General features: G+C 37.3%; 1 protein-coding gene across 1 annotated transcript in view; it reads left to right on the top strand.

Moving 5' to 3' along the window:
* osp (myosin phosphatase Rho interacting protein outspread) overlaps nucleotides 1-24,331 on the top strand; it is a 226,003-nt gene that overhangs the window by 49,722 nt on the left and 151,950 nt on the right. Inside the window, exon 2 of the mRNA XM_018539787.1 lies at nucleotides 5,953-6,033. Within this exon, the coding sequence (XP_018395289.1) occupies nucleotides 5,953-6,033 (81 nt within the window). The remainder of the gene's footprint in view (nucleotides 1-5,952; nucleotides 6,034-24,331) is intronic.

Here is a 24,331-nt window from a genome sequence, read left to right as displayed (position 1 = left end):
GGGGGGGGGGGGGGTGTGCGCGAGAAGAGAGGACCTGATACGGTTCTTAGGTTAGCAGGAGCGTAACGTCTACATTTTTGCCGATTGATCCCGATATGTCTGTGACGCGAAAAACGCCCGTTATCGAGTCGCGTGTACCGCAATTATAAGATATTTATATCGAAGGACTGATAGAAGCAGAATGTTCCTTCGAATCTCTAATCCTTCTCCCTTCTTGTCTCTGATCGTCCGATTGCTTCGCGTGATAACGCCTCACGGTCGAGGTGGGGACAGGTTTCCAGTACATATACAGGGGTTCGATACGCGGGCACCGGATGCAGGATATGCAGGCGACGAGACGCGTGGGATTCCTTCGACGCGTAGCACGCAAATATATGCATCGCCATTCCGACCTGGCAAAGTCGGAGTAACTTTTCCACTTGTCAGCGAGAAATAGAATTTTCAAAAAGCTATCGCGACGAGGAAATGGAATTTAGGAACAAATCTTTTTTTTTTTTTAAATATAAGAAACCAATAATTGAATAGGATTGGAGAAAATGTTCGTCAAATTCTTTGACATAAAAGAGAGAATGATAAGAATTTATATTATTATACTCGAGTTTGTGGCGCAAAAATTTTCCATGCTTGTTTCACTGTCTTTACTTTGTAATTGAAATTGTTTTGGTGCGTTTTATACTTTGTTCTTTAAAGATTAGCTACATTCTTTTTATTACATATTTTATACTTTCATGCAGTTGCTCGGAGATTTTTATCTTACAATATAATAAATATTAATACAGTTTCTGTTTTCAAATTATTTTCTTTGGTTTTACTCTTTGCTTACAATTAGTGTTAACTTTTTATTCGTTCCGCTGGTAATTACGAAAACTAAACTAGTTTTAATTAATGAAAATTATAGGAATGAGCAAAGATTTGCTATATATTTTATCAGTTTATTAAAGCTTGGAGAGTCAGAAAATGACAGGGGACTTTTAAATTCTATTTGCGTGACGGGTCTGATATTTCCGGGACAAGTCCTCCGGGAAGGATTCGAGGAAAGATATGTTCGACGAAATTCTGTAGCCATCGTCGAGTGGTGCTTTTCGCATTCCAAGCGTATAGGAATCGAATGCCGGCGGCGAGTTAATGCGTGCAACGGGATTTTCTTATTGGGCAGGCATCGCTCGCGACACGCTCTGTTTGGCTAACGAGGCGGCGAACGTGGCAGCGGACCTTTAATTGCCTTTAATAAAGTACAGCTCGGTGTGCCTCGTTGCCGGTTGTTTCGCCACGTCCGCGATATCGACTTCGAAAGGTCGAAAAGATCGTCATGAACGCTCTCTCGGCACCTACGCCATCGTTATAACGCGGGGGCACGTTTACGTCGGCTTTATTAGAGATTAGATATGCAGTGGGCCCCCCTATCGCGATCTGGGTCACACGTTGTTTTGTGCTAAGGACTAGCAAGGACTCCGAAGCGTGTCAAGGACGACCAGAAGGAAGCGGTCCGCCCGAGAGCGAGCGACCTGTTGTCCAATTATTGTCAATTGTGAGACAAGTGCCTCCGATTGCGTAACGTCGCGATAGTTACATTTGTTGAATCACACGAGAAAGAAAGAGAGAGAGAGAGAGAGAGAGAGGAGAAGCTCATGAATTATCCTTAATGGACCGTCAGGAGAAGCGCGGTAAGATTGAACGGACAACTTCTCGTTAGGCGTAAAAAAAATCGGATGAAAGCCGTGACAGACCTGAATCGGCAAACCCCTAATTAGCGTGATAAATCGTGACGCAAATGAAATTTTCGTATCGAAATCTCGAAATTATAGTAATACAAGATTTGCCTTTAACTACAGATTAATTAGCTAATTTGTATGCTCATGTTGAACACGGGATCGAAGGCCGCGTGCGAGAGGTACGAATTTTATAAAATATATATTTCCACTTTTTTTTTTAAATGCAATCTATACTACAGCTGGAATAATTAATATATTAATTACTATACTGAAACTATTGAAAGAACGTGTTTCTGCAATTTCATCCGGTGATTGTATCCTGTTCACTTGGGAAGTTCATTTATGAGATAATTATGGATATATACGAGTATATATATATGATATATATATAAAATAAAGATATATTACATAAAATACTGCATTGTTATACAAGGTGTTCCTATATAAGTGGCCTCACTAACTAAACATTAATTTTTTTAAATAAATAATTAATATTTATGAAATTTTATAGTTAAATCAAATTAATACTTTTTTGGACCAAATAAATATATTTTTATAGTTGACAAATACTTACAATTAGTTGATACAAACAAATAATTTCAATATTAAGATTTACTCTGTTTTATTCCTAACTAAACTAACAGATAGACGGATCTAATAAATCAAATTAAAAGATTGATTGATTATTGTGACAGAGTATGTTACATGCCACAGTCATCAATGCGACAGTCAAAAGTTGGTTACATCGCAAGATCGAAACTGAAAAGGTTGTCCATGCAAAACTTTAAATCGAAATATGATTCACAATTTTTTTGTTATATCATATATCATTGTACTCGTTAAAATCGAGCGCTAAAACTTTTATTATATCGAAATATTTATTGTTATTAATTATGCATATCTCTCTGTTCTTTAGCGTGAATAATTTTTCTAAGTGATCACTGAGCTTACAACAAAACTTAGTTAGAATGTTTAATTTGATATTATATTTATTAGGTCTTTTTCTCTGTTAGTTTACAAGATAAAAGAGAATGGCTACTTATACATATATACACCCTGTATATTGCTTCCATAATAAATTATTTCATAATGATATTCGCCGATACGTTTTAGTGACCAGCGATATGCTATAGCAGAACGGTTTATGGTTCGCTAAGCTCACGCTGTTGGTACGTGACAATCAGTACACCGGAAGTTAATTGTGAACGTACGACGAGCGGCAGGAAATCGTACGAACCGGACGGAAAGCAGTTAAATAGAGCGTAAGCACTCGTGCAGTGAAATTGATTTAGTCAGTGAAAAAAAATGGAATATCATTACTGACGACGATGATCCTCAACACATCTCGCGAGCGCCGCTTTATCAATATACTGAGCATTAGGCAACTTTCCGTTAGCCTTGCACTTTTTAGTAAATATTTTCTCGATAAGCGATGGCTGTGATCACGGTTGACGAGATAACTGGACCGTGTATCCGGTGTTTGACATTTTTATACATGAAATAGCGTGGAAAGTGTCGCTGTGCGTTTTTATTTATTTATGATGCTCGCGATATATATTCAGCGAATCGAGAAGATTCAAGTTTAATCCTTTCACGGCAATGTTTATATATGTATTATATATATATATATTTTTTAAGTATTCTTATTTAAATGAGAAGAATTTGAAATCGATGAAGGAGATACTTGTACTTTAAGACCCACTTTTAGTTCGAGACTACGCTTTTACAAAATGAACGTGAAAATGGATTTACATTTGAAATGATCTTGTACAATTATTTTGTATATATATTCATTACGAATTTTTTGACCCATTTTGAATTGATTATTTCTTGTGAAAATATGTGTATTGTCAATTATAATTTTTTTTATTCGTTTATAATTATCAAATTATACATTTGTTAAAATAAAATTTGACTATAATTAAATAAAGAATAAGGTTTTTTTTTTTGTTAAACTTCTCAAAATTCAATTTTGAAGAAGCACTTCAAATTTCTTAAAAATGGTCGATTTTCTTTGATATTTATATTTAGAAAAAATCTAATTAAATTTTGTCAAAGATTAGTGATAGTAAACAAATATTATTTCATCATTCTCTTGTATCGAAACTTCAATTATTAATTTTTATTTAAAGATGATTGATGAATAATTTAACGTGCAATTTTGTGTGTATCAATTTTATCAAGAATTCCTTAACGAATTACCCTTTTTCAGTGTCTATTTATTCCATGCACAATAAAATTCTAGTTTCCTGGCTTCGGCACATATTTAGGCATTCAGTGTTTTTATCGGATGCTCGACATTCTTTCGTTTAGCTTGTACAAGGAAGCGCCATAATTTTTCCGAAGGAAAGAGGTGCGGAACGTTTATTCGCAGAGTATAGTCTACCTTTATTTCTCCATAAAGTCGAGTGAATTCTCGTTCTTATCCTCTCTCCCAGACGAGAGAGACGAGGAAGAGAGAGAGAGAGAGAGAGAGAGATAGCCTCGTTTCGAGGTTGCCACGCAATGCAAGATCTGCTGAACGAGAACGGACGATGTATTACTTCTTTGCAAGAGCGGCCTTTTTGCCAGTTCGGCCACGCCGCTCCATCGTGTAAACGCGATATGATAGCCATTATTTACGCGGCATTATTTTATACCACAGGGATATAACGAGTGCCGAATTATTGCGTGTTGATTGCCGCGGATAAGCGCTTGCGTCTTTGACCACATGAACTTGCGAGATCGTTTAAAGTCTCGAATTGCCGAAAACGCAGATTTATATTTACGTCGACGTTGTACTCCAGTTGTAAGATGATTGCACGTCGTATTTTATTCAGTTAATTGTCACAAATGTGAATTTAATTGCTTGCGTTTTGCAAATATATATGTATGTATATAATAATGGGGACGATAATGTTCGGCTTGAAACTGAAGATAATTTTGAGTTCTCGACGAAACCATTTTCGAGCAATGACATGTACAAAAATTATAATTTGAAGAATTGACAGACTCTCACTAAAATTATCATAAATTTGTTTAACAGATTATAGGTTTTGAGATATAATTTTCATGTTTATCAGAACATAAATATTACTGTGTTTTAAGTAATTATTCGTACTGTCGTACATATATTTACGCGATTGCCACGAAGTTTAATCATTTATATCGAGACGCTTATATATTGAAAGTGTTAAAAAATTTATTATGTTTGAATTTAAATAAATCTCTATTAATGAAATCATTAATGCTGCGCGTACCAATCTGTATATTTGCATTCACTTTAATCAAATTAGAAACAAAAACTCGAGAAACGCGCGGGAAAAACGACATGCTTTTACAGAAAATAATTCTTTTTCTTTGTAATACTATAGTTACTCTAATAGTAGTTACTGTGCTACGTGCACGCGTTAATAATAAGTAAAAAAAAGAAATAAACAAACTTGAATGTGTTCAGAATGAAAACGACGGTTTGGTCGGTAACCGATAAGAATGCTTGATATACACTTGACGAATGCCTGATGTGCTTTGAGATTCCTCAGAGATAAGTTTCCATTCACGTGTCTATCGTTTCCACGTGAACGGACTCTCCCTGGCTCTCTCTTTCATCCTGTTTCTACAAGTATTTGGAACCCTTCTTCGAACAATAATAACAGACTTGGATGAAGGCATCGTTGGATAAATCGGCGCATCACTCAAAAGTTTGATTAGCTTCCTAGTTCCTCTCCCATAAACATTATTTTGTGAACGTGATGTGACGGGAATGACTGTTTTTCTTATTCTCGATCTTTGTTCGCGTTTCCCGCGATAGAAAAAGAATCCCTCTATAACACCGACAAATCGGTCTCGTGAAATCGAGGTCGCGTCATAATAACGCACCGCGGCATGTTGGATTCATTTCTTTTACTCTGTCTTTGGCCTTTAATGTTATTTCTTCTATCTTAGAAAATTATTGTACAGAACATCATAAATTATAGACTTGTATATAAATTACATCTGTGTTATATCATTTTCTATCTAAGAATTTTTTTTGTCACAACTTGAGAAGAATCTTTTCTTTGAAAAATTTGATTACATATTTTTTTTTTTTCATAGTTAATTTTCAGCGTTAAATATCTTGATAATTTCTTCTTAAATTAGATTGTAACGTAATGTTTTGTCTTAAATTTATGGAATATTCATTCAACTTCGAAAACGATACCAAAATAAAAATAAGACAATAATTATATGTATATCTAATGTAAATTGTTTTCTGTTTTAGGCTACGAGGAAAATCTCCAAATGCGGATATCTGTTCGTCGCGCCTGGCTGGGATTTTTCAAACCCGTTGAACCGGACGAAGGTATGTTTCACTTTTATCAATTCGTTAGGAACACACAATTCCTTTCGATCGGGCGGCATTGTCGATTAAATTACACCGCAAAGATGAAGGAAAGATATTCTTAATCGTCGAGATCAGAAATGCGTACCGTGATCGACTCGTCGATCACTTCCGTTTCGATGCTCGGGGCTACGTGACGCGTTATCAATCGATCGAGTCTATCGATCGCGGGAAATCACACCGTGAGATGTGGATCGAGCCGCCGCGCCGCGCAATTTACTCATTATCGAGAAAGTGAGGATAAGCGGGCGCCCCGTATCCTCCACGCCGCTGAAAGGAACTCGCGATACGTTTTTCCACGGCCTCGTGCGAGGCGATTCGCGCGCGCGATTCGCGAGGCCTCGCGAAAACGTGACTTCGAGGAACACGTAAACGAAGTCGTTCCGGCTTTATTTTACATTTATGACAGCGCGCACGAATGTTGTTCCTTTCTAAACTTTCTCCGATATGAAATATACGCTCGTTAACACTTCGCACGGATACGTTCCTTTTTTTCCTTCTCATCCCGATGCGTGCGGCCGCGCGAAAAAAGCGCGATTTTTCGATACTGCCTATCGAGGCGATTTAGGCCTTAATTGCGACGACTCGCCGAGAAATGCAGAAAACACGGATGTTGGTTCGCCAAGCTGTCGGTCGTATGATTTATGTTTGTCTAATGGGAATGATGCTATACGATGGCCGTGTTGTAATTTTCTCTGTCAAAAGGTCCGCGACATGTACTACTTGATTGACGTGTCGATAATCCGCGGATGGTACCGTTAATCGAAAAAGTCAAGAACTCTCTAAATCTGAATCAAAGATGATCGTTGATTATATTATTAGTCCCAAGCCACATGGTAACCAGTGAAATTTAACTGGAAAAAGGTAAGTTTGCATAAAATTAAAATACTAATATTTGCACGTCAGTTTCAATATCATATTAAATTTATACATTAAAACAAGGCTAGCTGTAGATTGAACGTTTTTTTAAATTGAATTTCACTGTGAATTCACTGATTACTTGTGGCATATTTGGGTGACTGACAATCGATGATTATCCATTGATTCGGATTTAGAGAGAAGGGAAATTGATAATTCGCCAAAATTATAATAATGATTTGTCGTAATGTTGTTACATTGAGTACACAGATATAACCTTTAGGGAAAACCATAAGGTTCTTATTACTGTACGTATACGAGAGTGATTGCTTATTAATTAAGAAAATGTGGTCGTCTTGTTATATTCTTGAATTATGATGGAAATGTCAAGCTAGATGTTGTTGAATCGTTACTATCGAGGATCAACAATAACCTTTAGTCATTGCGAAACTGTGCGTTTATCTTTCACCGTATTACGGAGTTTCGTGTAATACTTCAGAAATATCGCTTGTAATTATCGTCAGCGGTATATATTTACGAATTAAAACTATTTGGGAAGATTGAAGAGACAGAGAAGAAAACGTAATTTCCTAGTTCCAAGTTGTCTGTGGGTGCAGGTACTCTTTGATTATAGCCGAGATTTACACGATCGATAATTACTGACATGTATCGAGCTCGTTCGTCTTACATCGCTGGCGAATAGAAAGTGGTCCCATGGTGACCGCCTTTGGCCTCGATCTTGGTCTCGATTGTAATAATCTGTCGTGTGATGTTCTATGACAGGCCGACCGCCTTAATTTCTGCTAGGATTTCTCAATCTATCGCGAATAAGATCGCATTTACGGAGGCACTATCGTATGTGAGATTCTGTAGCGTTTCTGTCCCATAGAAACACAATTTCTATTGTTACCGTTCGATAGTTTTTCGAAATTCGGTAATTATTCGATTCTTAATTTGATTCATCTGATGTCTTTGAAAATATTTGATTGTCTTCTGCAAAACAATTTTACATATAACAGTAATTTCTATTCCGTAACATTTTAACTGTTTCTTAAAGTTAAATCATTCATATCATTCATATCATAAAGTTAAGTCTTTCATATCATAGGAATTTTTTGTATATAATCTTATATATATAATTTATAATATTAGAATTAGGAGATTCATAAAAAAAACTATTTTATATATACAACTTTAAGTGTCAGTTAATTATACAACATTTATTATTTTATCAACCTTCCGTTTGTTTTTACCATTCTGGACTTAAAAGATGGAAACATTTAGAGTTATTTTTTAACATTTCTATTACATTATAAAATAATCTTTTATTATAACAAGATATTTTAGAATTGGACTGTGCCCTCCTTTATTTCGGAGAAACTTGAGAATGAAATTTCCGCATATATGTCAAGAAAAACAACTCAGATTGCAGACCGAAGATTAAGAATATTGTCGAAATTATTTATCTACGAATACTGCTAGCTATTTATTATTGCCATTTGTTATCTACAGTACAAATCATCAGATTTATGACGTATACTTTCCGTAGTCCTTGGAGGGCTTTAAGGTAGTAATAAACGCTTTCTATTGCTATCACCATCACTTTGAGCCCCCATAAAACGCGCGTGTTATAAAATGAGGAAGAACGACCCGGTGAACGACGGTTTTCAGACAGTCTCGATTACCTGCGATTTTTGATTAGCGAATTATTGTCGTTATCGCAGTTGAAGGTATCATCGGGAGATTACATGGACCACGACGCGAACCCGTAAATTCCGGTTGTTGCGCTGCGGAGAAAGTGAATAATTAGAAGCCGCTTTAAGAAAGCCTTAAAGGTCTTTGAGACCCGACCAATGAAGCGGTGCGTAACAGCCGTTAATGCGCGGTACCGACTCCTTAATTAAGTGGACCTTGTTAATTCATATATTATACATGGCGCGTACTCAGGATTTTCTCCACAGTGATAAATCCCGCAGATACGTTCAACAATTTAGCAGCCGCTTTAATAACGACATCGCGTCACGGTTCACTATATTTTATCGCTCCAGACGATGGCGATGCTTAAAGGAGATTCTTGAGAGATTATTAGTTAATATTTTACGGCATTCCTGTATTCGATTCTTTTCTCATTGATATAAAAATGTTCGCGCACGATGGCGAACGTGCATAGTTGCGATTTATCATGTCCCAACGATTTCGTTATTAATTTGTCGTTTATGGTAAAGGTGATATTTAATAATTTATGATACTTATGCGTTTGGTATATTATATGTAAATAAGTCTCAGTAACTCCAATTTTTTTTAAGTATTAACAATTATTTATAACCACATTATTTTAGATAGTTTCAAGTAAAAGAGAGATAGAAAAATGAGATGGAAAGAGATAAGACAATATAATATTGTATGATACGGAAAGATTGCGTTGTATTTTTTGTGAGCAATCAGTTATATAAATCTGCATCATTTATATACATTCATTATCAGTCAAATGATATTTTGGCGAACTCGCTGTGACCGTCACGATGGATTCACCTTTCGGATTTATTCATGGTCACGGTGGGAAGATGCGTCCCGAGATGGAAGAGGATTTATCTAGCCGTTCGGTATTTCGCACGTCTCGAATTTCACGACGACCCGATGGCGTCGTGATACAACTCTCATCTAGCGATATAATAAAGCGACGCCTTTATTTTCACTCCGATAATACCTCGAGGCGTCGAGAGAAGTCGAATGGTAGGAATCTCTCACGGATCGTGAGATCGAAGAGGATCGATGGATCTCCGTTGCAGTATTGCGGTTAGAGAAATACTCTCGCGAGTATGCGTAACTATTCGCGGCTAGAAATTACATTTATTCTCTCGATTTCCCTTTGAAGTTGAAAGCCTTTCTTTAGATCAATAATCTTTCAGCAATTTAGACAGTATCGTAGATCAATATTTTCCAGTAATATAGATTCTAATAATATACGGATCCAATAATAATCTTTTTTTTCTTCTAAATTTCTTCCTCTGTATTTTTAAATAAATTTCAAATCATTGAAAGAACTATAAAGTTAAAGTTAATTGTGCAATACCTTGAGAATCATTACGGAGTATTTTCTTTAATTTTTGCGATCTTATATGATCGCAACTTTTATGATACTTTGGCTTCGAGCGCACGATATTTATTTAAAACACAAATATCAAGAATTTTTGTGCAATTTATAATATATATAGTATAAACTCAGAATAGATTCCATTGGACTTTAAAGGATTATATATTAATGATGTCAATATAAATTCGTAACTATATTAGTTCATAACTTTATTTTCTTTTAATATTAAATTTACATGTACATATTTAAACATAAAAATTTGACTCGTAAGGTCTAAAAGAGCTGTGGTGGGTTCTGTTGAATATATGTAACGTGTCCAATATCAATCGCAAATTGTCCGATATGTGTACGTAAAATTCTGTGGCGCTTTGTAAAAGCGCGACGTAAAGATACGGAAAACAATGAAAATCGCCGGAAACATCGTAAAACGAGCACGGCGTTGGAACGCGATGCGTGCGCGCAGCAGTAAAGCAGCCCTATTATACATTCACTGCGTGTTTGCGTCATTGTAACGACACCGTAAACCGATAAGGTGCAATGACTCGGACGATAACGCGGCCAGGCCTTTTTCGTTGCGCAATGACACTCGCGCAAGAATAAACAAATTCTATACATTGTGACACTTGTAAGAAAGTGGATTCTATCGGTTATGTTTTGACTTCGCCGTTCGCGTGTCACGGCCGTCCCGCGTATTCAGCGTATCTCGCGAGCAAAAAAAAAAAAAATGTGGATCGTCGATCGACATTTTCTGCGGTAGCAATCACGCCGCTGATAACGGCCGTATCGATAATGGGAACGGTAGCGCGATAACAAGGCGGCACCTTAAGCGGCTAATTCGCGAATTGCCCATATAGTTAATTGCGTCAACTGGCCGTGATGTTATTTCATATTTTCTTTCATAGGTGAGTCGTTGATCGCGGCCTCGATTAATTTATTCGATTCGGCGTTGAACGGTTATTACTTCAGGTAGCTTACGAGGCAGAAACGCTTTTAATTACAATTCTGCAGCTCTCTTTATGCGTAGTCAGCCGGTTCGGTACTACATTAATGTCGCGGCAGCGTTTTACACATGTTTCGTTAAGTTTTTCACGCACAACATTATTTCGTGTTCTTTATTGCGTAATTATTATCGCTGCATTGCTAGCTTACTTCCGCGACACGGTTTATTGTCGGTCGCGACTAAGAAAAGTGTCGTGTTCCTTTCCGTATATGAATATTTCTTTTCGTTTCTTCTTGTAGGTGTATACGTTCTATTGATAAATATACATTCACGGTACTCTATTGCATAATTCATGGATCTTGTTGCGACACACCTATGACACCTGCTCGTTGTCACATTTGGCGTTAATCTGTAAGATAAATATTCTTATCGCGGAGTAAAGACAGAGAGAACTCGCGCCTTTCGTTTCTACGTCCTAACTTTACTCTTTCATTGAAAGCAAAGCATCGTATATCATATCTTATCGCGCAGTTGTAAGAAACGTATGAAATCGTAAATATCTCGCTTATCGTAAAAATTTACAGAATTGTTGTGCACAAGAATAGATCGATTTCGATTTTTCGCAGATACAATCGTATTTTTAAATGTGATAATATAACGCTTTGCGCCGTACACCATTATAATCTAAAAGTCTTTATGTATGATAGATTGACGGTCAATTTTAATACGGCCAAATTACTAAGATATTTGATGTTAAGAATAAGAAAAAAAATCTATGTTAAATGCATAATTAGATCATTATGTATAATTAGACGTTTTTAAAGATGTTATGCGTTAATGTGTGCGCGTTTCACAATATTGTTATTTACACAGACGATAAAACGCAATATGGTACGCATTAAAAGAACTTATCCCGATATAATCTCATTGATAAAATCTGAGCAAAACGGACAAAACTAATCAAGTGTCATTCCTAATTTTGCCTTGCATGCTCGATGATTCAATTAGAAACGATTGAATCTAATTCCAGTACATAACACACACACGTATAAGTATACAAGTACCACATGTATATATGCGTCGTGCATTTCTGCAATTATCCAATTAACGCACTCGCCTCCGTTCGAACGAGACCGTGGATATATAGTCGAGAAACGAGAGCGCGCTGCGGCTGCAAGGGAATTCGCAAGGTATTTTCCCAGCAGTGAGGGGAGAGAGAGACACAGATACAGGGACGGATATGAAATTGGTGCTGGGGTATTTCTAATGAACCGCGCGCAGAAAGATCGCAAGAAAAATCGAGGTCGGACGCGCACACGCGTGGAATTCCGTGAAACATTCCCGAGCCGCGGATTTACATTGTAGGCGCACCGCGTAACTGTTTCCTTTCACTGTTTTTTTTTTTCGGTCCCGCTGAAAAGGCAAGTAGTTCGTTGCTCGCATTATTTGCGCGGCATTCCCGACACGTGTACGTTTTACGCGGCCGTATGGACCGGCCCCGGCGTTAAGGTGCGCCAACATGTGTATCACATCTCACACGGCTCGATGAACGAGCCTCGTAAATCGCAATGTTAATCGCGAAACCGCTCGAAATTGTTTACGCGTGGCGTTTTTAATAGACGCTTTTGACGACTCCATTTCGGCACGCATTTGCCTCACCGACACCGATCGGTCTTAACAAAAGTGAAATAATATAGACACTGTTGTTATCATTATAGTATTGAAATCGAACGACGACTTGTTATTTTGGATTATAAGGAGGCTGTTAAAGAGACAAATTCAAAAGTTATCCCTTGGAGTGATATTCTCTCTAAAAGCTTCAGAAAATACAAATCAGACTCTTGAATCTATCGAACGCTCTAAAATCGAGACAATCAGAAATTCAGTCGCGGTAACCAGAATTCCGATTCATACATAATCAGGATACTTTTCTCATTTTGTAACGGCTGTGAAATAACGAATCAATTATAATTTCGGTAAACGAATTGTCAGAATTTTATTGGAATAATTCATACAATTTTATCGTTGGCGCGCAGCAGAAGCGATTTATCTTCGAAACGCCTCCGTTCGCACGACGAAACAATTTAATCGTATCGCATTTAAGTTTCTATGCGCAGCTTTAATGAGCATGTTCCTACTCGCAACGACGCAGTCGTCGCCTTGTGAGCGTCGACCTGCACGCGCGAGCAGTACACGGCTTAAAGGCCCGGCTGCTGCGAAATGCATTTGCTTACAGCTGGCTCACGTACGTCCATATAAAACATCGCATTATTCGCGAGTTATGCCCCGTACGCACGTCGATGCTTCTTTCTCTCGGTCCTTTTTTTTCCTACCTTCCCTCTTTTATGCTGCCTCTTAAAGTCTTCAGGCAGCCCTTAGCGCACATGCGTATCGTCGTCCGTCTTTTTCCTCCTCTTCAACTTTTTCCTTTTGCCCCTCTGTATGTACACCACCTTGGCAACGTGCGACGAATGCAAATGTATACTTGGACTCGTCCGAATCCGTTGAGATACATTAGACGTTTCTAAATGGAGAGGAAAAAAAAAAAAAGAATAAGGGATTATATATTGTTGTACCTTCTGTGCGAGTCGGTGGTGAGATACACGTTTTGCGACCGGGATTGCAAAAAATGTCGGCTCCCTTCCGAATCCGATGAAATATATTAAGCCGAAAAAAGTATTTTCGCCTTTGTGAACCGCGCTGGCCATCTGCGCGGCGGAGCTGCAGTTTGCGACTCATTGCCGTTTCATCGGGTTTTGCAACGTTTACGAATGACGTATATCAGTGGTTTTCAGCGCATTCCGTTTGCAATTTGCATCGAGAACAATTTTTGGTTGAAAATGAACGAATATAAGGGCTTCTCGGCTAGTCGTACGATCAGAATTCTGGTTATCTTAACTAGAATTATAATAATAGGTTCAACTAGAAAATTCTGATTTGTCCATTTTCACTCAGAGTTCTAATACACAAAGAAGAACGATTTTGCCGAAGTATTTAAAAATTTAGCTAAATACGATCTGAAAATAATTTTGTTGACTCATTAAAATAATAAACATATAGAAATCTCAAGCATATATAATGAGTAATGCTGCAAGAAGTTTTGATATTCTAGCAATTAATTTAAGCATTCTATACAATTATTTTGATAGACCAACAAAATTTTTAGATATGTATCTACATATAGCTTTTTATAGATGTTATTGCAAAATCGGTCTTTCCGTAGATTAATGCAACTAGACTCTTTTTTTCAATATGGAAACGTACTTGAGGAGGACTGGAGTTATATAATTAGCACTACAGGTTGCAGTTTTTTCTCGTTCATGTGACAGCTAAGATTGTAAAAAAGGAGTCAAGTTATTAATTATAATAGAGCTGGCTCTTAATATTATCTAAGCGTAACTAATCTTTGAATTTCATATATGATTATATTGAGGAGGAAATGAACGAATCGCGTGTATGATTGGCACATAACGCTATTTTCATCGAATACCTACAGATTTATACTTGCAGTCCTGAAATCGAAAGTCATCCGTGCTCGTCTCGCTTTCTATTATTGGAAGACGCATAGAACTCGCATTTATATATCGCGTTTGTTTGTACGAATGTCTAAATTTTCAGTGTAAAAATATAAATCGAACGCTCGTATTTAGCACTAAATGTGAAATATATATTTTCCCGCCCTATATTTTCATGGCCGTCGCGATTGATGTAGAAACTGAAACTGGGAGATCGGTGGATAGATCGGGAACTTAGTAGTATCGATAAGCAAAGGTTACTGGGCGAATCAATAAATTGCCGCATAATTTAGCGTTCGCGTTGTTTTATGGCCGTTTATTATGCACCTGCATAAATCATATTACGACAAAAAAAAAAAGGCATCGCGCTCGAAGTCTCGGCCGTTCGGTCTTGAAGCTTTATGCATTCCTTACGCGTGTTTCGAAAGTAACGGCGTGGCGAGGCGGTGTGTGTAAGGGGTCAGAAAGCGAAACAAAAGGTCCAGCACGCTTGTCGTGCTAAGCTAATTATCGATAAGGCAATCAATCTCTAGAACGCGCCGCGCTCCAGGTCACTAATGCCAACCTCCGGGCCAAGAGAGAAAGCAGTTTTGATTAGAGTTGTAAAGCCATCTATTCCGCGATATTAACTATCTAGATTATGCATAATATCATACATTCTTAACGCGTACGTGTAATTTTACGAAATCTCGTTGCGCCTCGTGATTACACTTTGCACATTACGATGAAAGTTTTAAGTAAAGCCACGCTCGATCAAATCGATTTGCGAAAATTGCTCGACTTTCGAGTCCATTTATCTATTTTCTATAAAAACAGAATGCTGTATAAATAGAATTTTTTTAATAATTTAATTTTTATATATAAACACAGACTGCGTTGGCATATTTGTACAGTAATTAGGATATCAAAATGTTTCAAAAAATATTTTTTTCATCATCAAATTTGCATGAAATCTCATCTCTTGTACAGAATGCGATTTCCATAAAAAATATATGCAATGATAAAAATCGCTAAACTATTCAGTCATTTATTTATAGTCTATAAATGGAATTAAATCCTACTGATATAATATTATCATATTGATTAAAAAATATTTCGGTCCTTTATAGTTTTCTGTCATTATATAGTTCTTTTTTTTTTCTTATTGGAGGTTTTATTCTGTACGTAAGATGAGATCTCATGTAAATTTTACGACGCACAGCGAGTACATATCAACGAACACTTTGAAAGCGATGCCAATCTCATGCATTATATAGGCCTCGATGCTTAATATGGATGTCGCTGTCACGAGGCGCCTCGAGAGAAAGACCATGTTTGATCAAGTCTTTCATCAAGGCTGTGTCAACCGCGAGGTCGTCATGCGCGGGACACCGCCTATGTAAAACTCAAACGTCACAACCTCGTGAAACTCGTTAAAACGACGGTTATTTGGCGTAACCAAAGTACCCGCCGTCGTGTACACGAACATGTCGTGACTTCATCGTCTAGCACCTCAGAACTGGCTATTGTTCTATGAATAGAGCTCAGCTATCTCTGTCCCTTCCTAGGATTTCTGCTCGTCGTCAACCTTTCACCGTTTATACCGGAATCGCTAAACATGTCGCGAATGTATTAAAATTGCGATAGAGATTTTAGCATTTTTATGGTACGTGTTATCAAGATGAAATATTTTCCCACGCGAATCTCGTCCTCAAAATAATATGGTTTCATGGTGACGAGAAAAAAATAGGACTATAATATTTTGTCGCAATTAAAAAAAAAATTCTTTTTCCGTTGTGTATTTTAGTCAAATTAACATATTCTTGAATGCAAGATTTGTTCGAAGTGATAATCATATGGTTGTAAAACATGGCGTGAAAAACGGATTTAATAAGTCGGGGAGTATCATTTAATGAGCGTTGCATATGAAAGAAATAACTTTCAAAAAGAAAAAAAGAGAAACTGATGAATGTATTTCTGTGGTGAAGTAGCACTTGTTTTTAATTCGGTCGTTATTGTTTCGGATATACTTGTATTACGTCAGGTAGCTCGACAAATTTTTTTTTCATTCAAACGTACCGAGCGCTTCTCATAGGTTCCTTTGTCTCTGTGACTAGTAACCTCTCTTTGAAATGGAACAATGACGAGGAGGAAAGGAGAATCGGAGAACGCACGCGGTTACGCAAGCGGTTGCTCTTCAACTGCTCCACGCGTTACGCATCAACGAAGGAAAATTAAGCGAAGAATCAGCTTCGAAGAACCGTTCTGTTTTTTCGCGTTTACCGCGTCATCGTACCGCAGAAAAGTACAATACACCTGTTGTACAGTCAGGAATATTTTCTTAGTCAAGAGACGTGAAATTAGACATTGAGATACGAAATCTTTTTATAGAATCTTTTACTAAACATTTTTAACGTGCACTTTATAACTATTTCTTTCTTCATCGATAATTGTAACAATTTCGATATTTAGAAATATATTATTTTCGGTTTTAAACTTTTCTACGTGTAAATTTTGTAATTTTTATCCGAAAGAGAGAGAGAATGAGAGAGATATATATATCTTGTTAAGAACTTATATAAAATGCTTATTAAGAAGTTCGATTTCACTGACTTGTGAGAGAATCGAGGAAGTCGGTCTGTTCGCTGAATTGGTACCACGACTTCTCACCGCCTATAGTTCGATCGGTGATTCGAGTCGAGAGACGAAGAGCGCAAGAAGACCCGGAAGAGCACAAGAGAGAAGGAAATGTTCGTAACAGAACAGTGGATTCGTCCCCGCGGTGAATGGTACACGATACCTTATTATAGCCCACGTGCGTTTACACGGCGGCACAAACATTTTCAACTAACACTTACCGATGTACGATCGATTTAACTGTACGTGAAAATCGAAAGCTGGAATTGGATATTCTGATATCGCATTCAGTTTCATTTTCTTCCTTAGGAAAAAAAGGCTTAATCAGTTTAAACATTTTCTAACATTTTCTAATATTTTGTTGCGTATATTTTTGTGTATCTCGCCCTCAATTATTCACAAATTTAGTTGTGTTTATTCAAGAACCGTTAAATTCTTTCAGATTTACGTTTTTTATTTCTTTGAGTGAATTAAGACGTTCATGTCGCAAATATAATACATAAATATATGTATATAAATACACGGAAAGAACGGTTCTTCTGAAGTATCTAAAAATGTAACCAAATGCAAATTTGAAGGTAATTTTGATGGACTATTAAAATAATTATGTTAGGATTGGCTGCTAGAATGTCTCTATACTTTTTGCAGCATTGCTCATCATGCTTGAAATTACTATGTAATTATTTTAATGGTCCAACAATATTATTTTCAGATGTATCTATCTAATTTTTTAGATATTTCAGTAAAATTGTTTCTTTTTTTTTTTTCGTGACAGGACAATTTTGCTAAAGTATCTAAAAATGTAATCAGTACAGATCTAAAAATAATTTTTCTTCTTTTTTGGACCATCAAAATAATTATATAGGGCGCTCAAGCTGGTAGAGCGTCAATACTTTTTACAGCATTGCTCATCATGTTTGAGATTATTACGTAATTACTTTAATGGTCCGAGATAATTATTGTCAGATCTGATCTAGCTAAATTTGATCAAAATCGTTCTCTCGGTGTGTAAAGTGAACGCACATGGTGGATTAAGAACGATGAAAGAGGAAGCGAACACACATAATACTGGCGCGGCTCCCGAGGCATTGCGAGAGAAAGGACGAGAGAAAAGTCGGCGCGGAGAGCGTGCGAAAGCGATTCCCGTCGCGCGTGGAATTATTGTTCGCTGGGCGGTTTAATCGTCGGTAACGAGCAGCCGCTTGACGATACTTACTACGTTGTAGTATATACGGCCGTGGCCGTGGAAAGACAATAAAACGGAATCGACACTACGGGGGAAATGCGATATCTGCGAGTATCTTGATAGGCGTAATTGTCCTTCTTCTCGCGTTATCGGCGCGGGACGATCTGGCGATAATACGCATAGGTCGTCGTCTTCCTCTATCTCTCGAGACGTGTCGATCGAGGCATCCCCTACCCTCGCAGTTTGCGACTCACAGATTTACGAACTCAACCGTACACGAACCGTAAGGATAAACCGTTGGAAAGCCTTTCCCGTGAGAGTCTCTGGTCGGAGGAAAGGATCAAGTCGAACGAGTTCCTCGACCTGACGTCGCGAGATTGCGTGAATATATGTTGAACGATGCGTTGAACCGGGATGCCAGGAAACGAACGAAAATGAAATAAGTACGCGACTTAAATACGGCACTTGCGTCAATGGTCGTTGCTGCATGATTTATGATTTAACGTTAAAGCCTATTATCTCGGTATAATTGGTAAGGTGTGGTTTATACACATGCCTACGTGACTTTCTAATAATGTAATTGCTCGAAGCTATCTGCACGTATTACACATTTTGGGTTAGCACCGTTCAGAGGTTAATAACGTATATGCACGCGAATAGCTTATTTAGTGTGCGAAATTGATCTGCTGATGCTGATAGAATATGCCAACTAAAGAGCCATGCACGCGGATAACAATTAAACATTTAACGCGGTCACGTATCTTGAAATTCCAGTGTTATGCACTTTCATCAATCAAGATGTCAGTTCTTGTATAGAAATCTTGTCCCTTATTGCTTAATCATTCTCCAATTATTTTCTGAGAATTCCTCTGTCATTCACAGCAATTTAATCTTTATTGATGCGTCATAAGTGTACTATTTTTATCTCTTTTCTTTTTTACGCAAGGGAATTTGCTAATATTATTCATATGTTTATTGCATTCTTTCACAGCCCCACATTGAAAAACGGTTCACTAAAGAAAGTAAATAGTACTAACGAAGCATTTATTTTTACAATACATAAATATTTATTCAATAAAAAATAACGTTTAAATGAAATTAATGGTTTTTCTATCAAATAAATATATGTTCACGTTTAGTAAATATTTGGTGAAGGTTTCTTTCAGGATATGAAAAATATATCGGACAGTTGGATAAAATCTTGATTCTTTAAGAGTTTAGATTTTAGTTAACGCGGTTTGTGGATGGAGACAAGTTCTTTAAGTCTTCGAATTTTCATCACACCGATAAGAATATATCGCTATTAGTAAGAATAATTGAAACGTAAACTTTTGTTTGCTCGTTGCTATTGAATCCTCGTCGCGGCGTGTACGTTCCTCGTGTCCTGTTAGCCGTGGGACAGTCGGCGTATCCGCGAGGGATCTACGAGAGCAAACAGTGCGCTAATTAGATTTCCACCTGCCAAGCGCACAGCGCAGCGCGGCTCAAGGCGGACGCGCTTTGCCGTGCTCGATGCTGCGCGCAGCGCAAAGAAAAGCAGCAGTGTATACGGAAGCAACCGGTTAACCGGCTGCTTGATTTCAGTCGACAGTCCCCGATTACGACGACGAAACCATATGTTGACGATCGAGCAGCGGATTGCTAGAATTTTGCAGCGACGGCAGCGACGGCCATCTGCGAAAGGAATTAATGTGCCGGTTTGTAACGGCTGATTTTGCTTACGTAACATGTCGATTCGTTTATTATCGAGATTTTATTCACTTGGCCAAGTTGGAAGCTCGTAATGTAATAGCACACAGGAAATTATACGAAAAGGAAATTGCTTTAAGAACTAAATAACCTAAACAGAAGGAATGTTCGATAAGTTATAAAAACATTTAATATTCCATAATATTCCAAATAGTTTTATGCTTTCTGTTCTTTACCTTTTAGTTAGACATCTTTTTGTTTTGATAAAGAAAAATCGTTAGCTTAATGTATGTTTTATTATAATTACGGTATTACTGATACGTAACACCTTATTAATTAACATTTTTATCGATAAAACACGTTTTATTAATTACTGTTAAATTTACAGTTATCATAAATTACATTTAACGTAGCACAGTTTTATAAATGCAAAACTGATATGCAACGGATGTTTAATATTTTAACTGTACAGATAGTTGACACTTAAACCATATTTTATCGTGTTACTTCTGACGGTTGAAGGTCTGTGTAACGAAAGGCGATCGGCATTCTTTCTGATGTATATACTAAGCGCAACGTGCATACTGCTGAGAATCTGCGTGGGGTTGTGTGAGAATTTTAGAGAAGGGACGTTTACCATTTGTGACAGAAGCAGGTAGGCAGACAATCGCGCGTGTCATCAGGTACAAATTAAGGCTGACGCCATCCTCCGCGGCACGCGTTCGGAGACCCCGATTTTAAAATTCACTTTCGTCACATTGCCGCCCTCGGGCGATGCCAACCCTGCGACAGTCGAAGAAATATCGATAGGATAGATTTAAATCATGTTATTCCGAGGTACATGAAATTCGCAAAAAAAAAGTTCTCTCTACATAATGCGTTGAAATAATATCTTTAAACGCTACTCAATCTTTTTGTATTGCTTTGTACATATAAAAACCTTTCGATTATTCTATTTAAATTCATATAAATAATGTAAGTTACATAAATTGAAATAATTCTTATCACAATGTAGGAATACTTAGGAAAATAATGTTAGTTGTTTGCTATGTAAATCGTTCTTCATTAAACACGTATACATATGATTGAAAAGATGTTTGTTACATAGACTTTGACTTATGAGCGAGTTTTAATTTAATTGCACGAATCGTTATCAGTTTCAAGAAACAGTCGTCATTATGGTATCATGTACTATATGACATAAGTAATAGATTAGTCTAAATTGATATATAAATATATCAGTAGCACTTTCGTTGAATCCTTCGAGAATTATCTTAAAGCGAAGTGACATGTCACGTACAGGTGTGTGTTTTATCGGACTCGGTAGATTATTCCACTTTTCGCATTCAAGTTGCTGCGCCTTGGAGATTAATCTACTGGTATGACTAATCTCTCTACCTCTCAGGTGCTTTTCTATCAGTTTGTTAGTTTCTCGAAGTTGTGCTTTATCGAAGCTTTTATTAATGACAAGAGTACATCCGAGCGAGATTTATCTAATATAATACATCATTCGCGTTCAAGTGTATCATTGACAAACTGATAGTTCGACTAGTCCGGCAATTGATTGGATTAAAGATAAAACATAGTTATATGTCTGTGGCAATGTACTTTTCTACTTATTGTTAGATGTAATCAATATTTTATTCATGTTCATGTAATGTTGAATGTCATGCGAATGCAATTAATCTTGAATAAACGTTGCGAAACTTTAACTAATGTTAGACATATAATAAAATAATAGATAAATAATAATAATAAACGATTGATGTGATTGATTCATATATATATTTGTTATATTTTCAAAAAAGATAGTTTTACTACATCTAAATACATTGCATTTTGTATAGAAATTAGTGAAACGTTACGACATTCAATAGATTTATTTAATAGAAAGGCAGCTTTGCAATTGTTGTAAGATTCTTTATGATTTAGTTGTATATTCTTTAAAATGATTAGGTTCTTACTCTTAATCCCTATTGGACTAAATAAATATACACTAGTCAATTAATCTTACAGCACTTGTTATTCGGCTTGAAATTAACACGGATCGACATTTTTAATTTCGTGCACGAGTTTAACGTATGTCTGGTGTAACCTTAAAGAGGTTTAATCAATCTATATCGATTCTCGGGGAATATTTATTTCGGTTGCTATAAACGGATTAAATTCCAGCTACCACGTCGCAAATCGGGGAAGACGGGAATGGCGAATTAGAAGCGAAGTGCCATGTTGTACATATCGTGCGAAGACTCTTTTCGCTTATTTATCTGAGGATTTGTTAATCCAGCTGCTCTCCTAATCCCATACGTGTACATAGTTACTATTCGCAGCGCGATTACGGTCATAATTCATAACTGACGCGATTGCGTCACCCTCGATACATCATCATAATTGGCGAGATGCAGGAAGTTCTACGACGTTGCCGGTCTGCCGTGATATCTTTCGTTATTACTCGCGATGAATAGTTACTCAAATATTAATGTTATTTATTTTCGTGATTTTCCGATTTCATTATTGTGCATCATTAATGCAGAGCCTGCAATTACAATCTGTTCAAATATAATAGCTTCATTTTGAACACGTTTCGTTGAAAGAATTTTACAAATTTGAAGTTAATTGAAGGAAAAGAATGCTGTTAATATTATTGAATCTTGCTGGTTCTTATTAATTTTTGCACTGATTGTAAGAGAAAAATGTCGATGTGAAGCAAATATCATTTTCTTTGATATTTATTATGAAAAAATTTGATCGTGACAACGAAATATACATTTCTGTGTGAAATTATCTTATTAATTATAAAAAAATAAAATTAATGGTTTATTTATTAAAAATAAAATTACACATAAATTCTTAGGTTCACTTTTTCACTTTTTCTTTGTGAATTTCATTCTTACAAAATTTATAATTTTATTCTTTAAATTTCAATTTTTATGTCTTCGAAGAATTCTCGTACTTTCTATATGCGGGAATGCCCATAAAAGCACTGGAGGCATAAAAAGGTACAGGATCAAAAATAGCTGAGCGAATAAAAATAGCCTTTACCTCGGCGCAGCGCAGTCGAAAAAATTGGCGATATACATTTTCATGAAGTTAACGAAACCGAATCTCGTACGCGGCCGTTCTTAACCTGGAATGCGAAGGATCGCGAGCGAATCACGCCGCTCGCGGGGCTTGTCAAGGTGGTTCGGATGACAGAGGCTGAGTCATTCTCTCGATCGTTCGCGGTTACATTTCGCTTCGACGATATACGATTTCGCGAAAAACGATTCGCGTCTCGCTCAGCGAATCTTCTGAGCGAGCTCCGACCGCGAAATTCCGGCGAAGCTCTCGTTTTAATATCGCATCGTGGTGTCGTTTTCGTCGTTGTCGCAATAACGTACGTCGCTCTTTTCACCTCGAGTTATCGGGGAGGGCCCTTGAAGAATTTTCAGCCGATTAATAAAATGAGGATAATAAAAAGAATCTGTGGCGGGGGCAACATGACAGTACCGCAGCGGGGTTACACTCTGATAGCTATTACCTATACTATTCATTGGGCGATTCGCGAGAGGCAATCTTCGGGATTGGTAGGCGAGGTCATTCGTCGGTATACACCGCTACTGTGGAGCTCTCGTTCACGGGCCAAATATGGACTACGCCTTGGAAATGATCGCGTGCCGCTGAACGAGCGGGGAAAAAAAAAAAGAAAATCGCAACGCACACACACACCACCGTCGGAATTATGATGTATGGCCGCCTTAGCCGGACGATGTTATTTTCTGGATCGTACGAATCGTTCCTTTACGTCCGACTATAAATAGCGATATCAACGACGCACGGGAAATCACGAATAGGTTGCGTAACGTGCAAAAAAAATTGCGAGCGCCGCGAGATTTTTGCACGCGATTTTTTTGTTAAACGCTCGAAGAGACGCTGGAGAGCCCGCGATGGCGTGTTTTCGTAGTTCTCGGTAGACGAGGAGGATAATGACAAGAGGAAGCTAGAACAAGCAGCGAGGCTTGCTTTGGCGAACGGTGAAAGCGATTCTCCATTAATGCTCCTCTTCGCGAAGGACTTGGAACACTTGTATGCATGTGTGCTCAAGCCCCGCGGACTTCCGGTCGGAGCACTTCGGAGGTGTACCTACGCGAAATGAAAAACGTTAACAGACTTTCATAACCATGAAGAATAACATACTACATGGCGGATGGAGCGTCGTCTCTCTTTTGTTCATTCAACAATCAATAAATCCCTGTGATTTCTTGACGATGAAAGTAAAAATAACGAATTTCAATGAATAATTAATAGCGGTAAAATTTGAGGAAATATGTTCATTTCGTATAACGCGATGATTAATCGAAGTCTACGAAAAATTTGCAGTG

Source organism: Cyphomyrmex costatus, unplaced genomic scaffold, assembly GCF_001594065.2.
Source record: "Cyphomyrmex costatus isolate MS0001 unplaced genomic scaffold, Ccosl1.0 scaffold222, whole genome shotgun sequence".
NCBI lineage: Eukaryota > Metazoa > Arthropoda > Insecta > Hymenoptera > Formicidae > Cyphomyrmex > Cyphomyrmex costatus.
Note: the sequence above shows the minus strand (reverse complement) of the source record. Positions and strands in the feature narration are given on the sequence as shown.